At 41.9% G+C, this 6,524-nt stretch overlaps 1 protein-coding gene across 4 annotated transcripts in view; it reads right to left on the reverse strand.

Moving 5' to 3' along the window:
- Nucleotides 1-6,524, reverse strand: part of KLC1 (kinesin light chain 1) — an 82,250-nt gene that overhangs the window by 24,350 nt on the left and 51,376 nt on the right. For all 4 annotated transcript variants that reach the window (XM_019518505.1, XM_019518506.1, XM_019518507.1 and 1 more), the window contains 5 exons: nucleotides 6,479-6,504; nucleotides 6,198-6,297; nucleotides 5,244-5,293; nucleotides 5,070-5,137; nucleotides 2,523-2,631 (listed from right to left, as the gene is read on the reverse strand). In XM_019518505.1, the coding sequence (XP_019374050.1) occupies nucleotides 2,523-2,631; nucleotides 5,070-5,137; nucleotides 5,244-5,293; nucleotides 6,198-6,297; nucleotides 6,479-6,504 (353 nt within the window). The remainder of the gene's footprint in view (nucleotides 1-2,522; nucleotides 2,632-5,069; nucleotides 5,138-5,243; nucleotides 5,294-6,197; nucleotides 6,298-6,478; nucleotides 6,505-6,524) is intronic.

Below are 6,524 nucleotides of genomic sequence, written 5' to 3' on the forward strand. Positions count from 1 at the left end.
GGACCTAGAAATGCCCCTTAACTGCTTCTCTCAAACATACCAGTGCCTGGGATTGACCCTCAACATTGGAAAAACAAAAGTGCTTCAGCAGCCTGCTTCAGACCAATAAACCCCCCCCGGGATCTGTGCATGGAGCAACAGCAGGCTGCCCACTGCATGCTTGGTGTCAGGGCTGCACCAGTCTCTTCCTGGTGGCTGCACTCAGGCCAGGCAGGAGGGCAGCTTTGGGAGGGGAGGCCTAGAGCCACCCCAAAATTCACTGTAGCCCCCCCTCCCAGCACCACTTCCCACCCCGCCTGAGTGTAGCCACTAGGAAGAGGCTGGAGCAGCCCCAGCATCAAGTGCACAGCAGACAGCCTGCCCTCACCCCATGCACAGATCTGGGGGGGGGGGGGGGCCTGTTTTTGTTCCCTGCAAAAAGCCCGGGGGGGGGGGGGGGCCTGTTTTTGTTCCCTGCAAAAAGCCCGGGGGGGGGGGGGGGCCTGTTTTTGTTCCCTGCAAAAAGCCCGGGGGGGGGGGGGGGCCTGTTTTTGTTCCCTGCAAAAAGCCCGGGGGGGGGGGGGGGAGGGAAGCCACATGCTGCCCATGCCTCCACCACCCCCTTCCTGCCCCTCCCACATCCTGGCTGAGCAACACTTGCCCCTGCCCTAGGCCCACTCCCTCTCTCACTATGTAAGCCTCGATTTGTCCTCCTGCGCCCCCTCCCTCCCCTCCCGCTGTCTTTCCCACCCCCAACAAACTTACCAGCCAGATGCTGCTCTCCATGCTGCCAGGCTAAATATTGGCAATCGGATCAGTATCAGCTGACATAGCTGGTCAATAATCAGCCATCGGCATTGGCCCCAAAATTTTTTTTATTGGTGTATCCCTACTTAGTAGTATTATCAAAACTAAATATCAAAATGAAAATCATCTTGCTTAAGAGATGATATTTATATCTGTTATTTTTCTTCAAATTACTAAAGGCATATCAAAAGATAATAGTTTATATAGAAGCATTTTCACATGTAAAAATTAAACTGGGAACTTCCAAGTGATTTCTCCCCTTCAATTAATTTTCAGTTCAATAGCTTCCTCTACACTTGATATGTTCTCTTATGGTTTTTATTTTTTTTCCTATTTGGCAAATCACTTTGTTTTCTTTTAATTTCTCAAAGAGGAATGGATTGGGCACTGCCATGTATGCTAGAAGTTGATGTCATTAGCAAGGAATGAGGTTTGTCAGTAATTCCTGCTCTTATTTCTGGTAGTCTGCTTCTACAGCAGCAAAAATACTGCAGAAAAATGCTTTAAAAATAACTCAGCTACAATTTGATGGATTTAAAAACTTACAAGTGGTATTTTATCTGCACGACATGGGCAACCACTATATTTCACTTTCTTCTAAACCAATGTACTTGTTCTTTGAATTAAAGCATGCATATACTCCCCTCCCCCCCCGCAATATTTTTACTTTATTTCAGCCACCGAAATTTAATTAAAAACTGAATTTTCAAAGTTCTATTCTTTTTGATCATTTGTACTTCATTCTTACGCTTTGCATTTAATTCAGTTTGGACACCGAACTAGTCTGTTCATGGTCACATTTGTTTACAGGCAATCCCTATTAAAGTTACCAAGGAAAAAAATTGTTTCTTTCTTTCCCCCATTTGGAAAGATGAAGTAGTAAAGAGCAATGTTTAGAACTTCTATGTTAAGACAGAAACTGAGCCCCTATCTATATCAGAAGGGTTGGAACATTTCTAAATCAAAATCTAGGATGTTGACTTCAATAGATTAAAGAATGCATTGTATCCGTGCCCAAAGCATCGGGGACTATCAATCAGTTTACCTTACTCACAAGTTTTTCTAAGGAAATAAAATCGGTGCAGGCTAAATTGATGACTATTAAATCAACTGCATATGAAAGTGAGCAACCCACAGGCACAACTCAAACCCAAGGGCTCCCACTCCCTGACAGGTGTCAGAGATGACAGTTCCTTCAGCTGGCAAACCTCCCATGGTCATCATTTGCAACATGTCTCTTAGCTCCCCCTCCAGAAATACTAATCTATAGCACCCCTTCTATGACTACTTAAGACACAACTCTAGACAACTGTGAACCACTGGCTGCAACCACAACCTCTGTCCTCCCTTCATACCCTTCTCATGACTTCCCTTCATGATAACCTACACTAGGACACCAGTCTAGTATGAAGGTATGTTGCCCTCTGTTGTGCCATTCTAACCATGCACATCTCCAAGCTGTCCTCCTGCTGGACCTCAAACCTGTTAGCCAGGTACCTGGCATCAACCTAGAAATTTGCCAGTTGTCTGAGGGCTAACATGGCACCTGTACATTATCATTTCAAAATAAAAATTGAGATGTTTTGTTAAGATAATAAACAGGAAATAATCTCTAAAAAACACTGCCATATAAAGAGCAGTTAGAACTTAACCATGTGAAAAACATCTGAGTGGAAGTCAAAATGTTGACAAAATACAAACACTGCAACTAAGAAGAAAGAAATGTCAATACTTGCCTGTTTACGAGACCTCATTGCTGCCTCTTCTAATGTTTCTGCAGCTTCAAATTTGCCTTGACGTCTATAAAGTGCCCCAAGGTTCTTTAAGGTAGTTGTTACTGTTGGACTAAAAATACACACACACACACACACACACACACACACAAAAATTATTGCCAGTTCACAAAAACTCAGAAACAAGAAAGCTAAGTGGCTAATACTAGAGTCACCACAACCAAAGAATCTTTAAAAAGTATGATATGCTAGTATTAAATATATGAAAAATCATGGGTAAAATCTCTTTCAAAACACATTTATGGCTCACAAAAGGTAATAAACAAACAGCCGTGGAAACTAACATACCAACTACATCCGCTGGAGCCAGGGAACATGAAATCAAAGTACTAACTTCTTGTGTGCCTCAGACCCACCTCTAGAAGTGAAATGCTAGCTCAATCTCCATACACAGTCAAACTTTAGCCAGCAATGAAGCTTCAGGAAAAATGCCAGATTTTTTTTTTTTTTGGCTATGTGGACTAAATACTAGTCTAAAACTAATAATTCCTTTCATCAGCCTTTATATGTTATGTACCCGGGCCACATGTGAATTAACCATGTCTACAAGGCAGGCTCAACATCCCATTAACAATTCTTGCACACACGTAGTCACAAAGCAACAAAAATATTTTGATTCAACAATATGCCACTCCAGTTAATTATGAATCTTGACCCAATCAATAAGGGTTTTTGTTCCAGCAATGTTGCTTGAGCATCTCTATTCAGTTAAGTTAAGCTGCGATTTGAAGCAGCAAGGACCATTTGTGAGCCACAGAAGAATCTAAGACATGAAGGAAGGGGACAAGATTGGGTTTATGATTGAACAATACTTCAGGTGCACGCAACCAAATAATTCAGCTGTGCATTTTTTTTCTTCCTCCATATTTATAGCTTGTTTGAACAGATAAATTTAATAAAAACTTAGAGACATTGGGGATGTTAAATTGAGTTAAAAATGGCCACCCAATTTAAACTCAGCTCATCCTGGTGCCAACCTTACAGACCTGGTCTCAGTGACTGGCAGTCAGTCTAAACCTATAACAGAAAAGAAGTTCCATGCACACAAACAGATCTAAAAGCTGCAGAACCTGGTTTAAGATAACCTGGATCCATGTAATATCAGATTCATTTAATTTAGTTCAAACCGGTACATGGAACTTCTGTCCACCTCCCCTGCAGCCTCAAGGCTGGGAAAACCCAGCCACTGGCCCCAGTCAAAGCTGCTCTTTTCACTCCCTCCTTACCCTGCACTGGTTTAATTTTTGCCCCCCCCAGCCCCTTGCCCCTTCCCCCCCCCCCCCCCTTGCCCCCTCCCCCCCCCCCCCAACTAGCACTCTCAAGCCCCATCCCATAAGCTGCTCCAGGTGCAGTTGTTTTTAATCCGTATTCACCATTGCTACAGCCAAGCAGGTAAGTCCCCATTGGTGGAGTGGTGTGAGGGATGGGAAGATCCCTGCATCCCCCCATGGGTCACACCTGCTCCCCCTACCCCTCACAGGTCAGGCCTGGCCCCCAACCTGCTGGATGCACCTGCCCTGCCCCCCCATCCTCCAGCTGACCTCTGATCCCCTACAGCCTGCTGGGCCCTCAACTCCTTGGTTAGCCTCCCTCCCCCATCCTGACTTACCTGGTACTGAGCAACTATTTTGAATCAGTTTAACCTCCCCCTAATGCCCCCGAATGTCTGCACTTAGCCTCTACACTTAATGAAATGCAAGACAGGTAAAGCAGTTAAGATTCTCTGGCCTGCTCTACTCTTACAATTTCTAGGAGGGGACAGCAAATTCACAGATGTACTGAAGACTTTCCAAATGAAAACCACTTGGAAATGCTCCAGAAAGGAAACACTTTAGTGTGTGCACACATGCTTGTATACCTTTCCTTGCTGGAATGTTTTAGTGCTTCAGCCTCCTCTAGCTGGAGGGTGCTGAGAGCTAGAAGAGGGGTTGTCACAGGGACTCCCAAACCCTAGAAACCTCTCCTCTCATAGGAGAAGACTCAGTTCTAGCATTGAGGCCCCCAGGGGTCTAGCAGGAAAAGTGGGTTAAACCTGGCTCTAGCTACATCCCTAGCCCATCCTGCTTTCATGTGCTCCAAGACATAAATAACCATAAATGAAAGGCTCCAAAGTAGTAGTGCTTCATGTAAAGAGGTGTGAATTTCAATCGTTTCAACCACTTATTGAACATTTTCAAGTATTTGTACATGTGCCCAGCTGGCCCTCTGAAACCTTTCAATTATTTTGTGTGTTCATACTGTCTAAGTATTCTGCCCTCTACTCATCACCAGATCCTTTGGGCACTATTACTAGCCAACGCAATTTTGAGCAGGTTAGGGTAAAACCAGCTCATCTTCTCTTGCTGTGTCCACCAACCATGGCTTTGAACCTCTAACGCTATAGTTATATTATTATAATATAGAGATTTGAGGGAGGTTTGTAGACTTTTCAACCCTGTATTTCTGCATGGTATAAACTGTCAAGTTAAAATGTTTAAAGAATACACCTACCTATCTACTTTGCAAGCTTTGTACCAGCCACCATACTCTCCAAAAGATGTGCCATCTTTCTGTTTTCCCTAAATGGAAAATGGCAGTGTTAAAGAAGAAGAAAAAGAAAAATAGGGGGTCTATAAACCCTAACAACAGAAGTTCTGAAAAACAATTATTTAAGATTGGCCTTACTTTGCATTCTTCCCTCTCCTCAGCATGCATCCAGATGGGCTTATTTTCATCTGGTAAAGATATGAAACAAATATTTAAAAACAAATAAAACCTGCCATTCAGTTTGATTTTTAACTTTTTGAAGTTGGAGTGAATGAATAATGGTTCTGGCAACATTAACAGTGTTTTTGACACAGTGAAGAAAGAATTACTAGATTAACAAAGTACCTATCTTTCCTTCCCTAACTTCAGAAGAAGAAATTTCACTTAACAACATTGCTGATAGAAACTATTCTTTTGATGTCATCCAGTTAGCATCTGTACATACTGACAAGAGCTTAGTCATTTGCTAGTCTACATGAACGTACTGCTTTCATCATAATGATGGTTTTGACAACCTCTGAAGGCTACATGCTATATAACAATGTAACATAAATACCACACTAGAATTAGTACCTTATGAAATGCATTCAAACACAACAACATCCAAACAGAATGCTGACCTTCTAGTTTTACAGCTGTTTCATATTTCACTGTCTAAGAAAGATGACAAGTCTTTCTGCATTAATTAATAGCAGATAAACCCATACACTCATTTTATTATTCTTTTTACTCTGTCATTCAAAAACCTGTGCTGGGCTATTAAGTGCGACTCAATGACAGCAAACTTACTACATCTCTACTACATTAAGTATTACAGTTTGCAATGGAAAAGCACTATAAACTGTTGAACAATCACCTAAGACTTACTCATTTGGTAAAACGCCCCATTTTGGATTAATTATATGGAACTGCATAAAGTCTTTCCGTCTTATGATGGATTTTACAGTATGGATCAATTATACTCTTTAAAATTCCCTCACTCAAACAGTCACAGCTTTAAGCAGAAAATAATTATTCTCACTCAGATATTTTATTTCAAAATTATAATAAAGTGAATAATATATTCAAGTGTCGGAGGACCAAGTCCCTTACCATCTACAGAACCAAATTCCCGTTCATGTGCACGTGTAAGAATCTCCTTGTATAAAGTTTCTGCTTGCTTAAATTTGCCTTGTTTTAGATAGCAGGATGCCTTGGGGGGAGGGAAGGGGGGGGGAAGAGAAAGAAAAAAATTGCAACAACAAAAATTAATATCTTGCAAAGATAAAACATGTTTCTCTAAAGCATGTACTGCTTGAACAAGCCAACATCTTGGCACACCAGGAAAAGCAAAGCTTATATTTCTTATGTTTACTTCATATTTACAAACTTACCAGGTTATTTTTTGTTTTTGCTACATTTGGATCATCAGGCCCCAGT

The sequence above is a fragment of the Gavialis gangeticus genome, unplaced genomic scaffold (assembly GCF_001723915.1).
Source record: "Gavialis gangeticus isolate Ggan-Ray unplaced genomic scaffold, GavGan_comp1, whole genome shotgun sequence".
NCBI lineage: Eukaryota > Metazoa > Chordata > Crocodylia > Gavialidae > Gavialis > Gavialis gangeticus.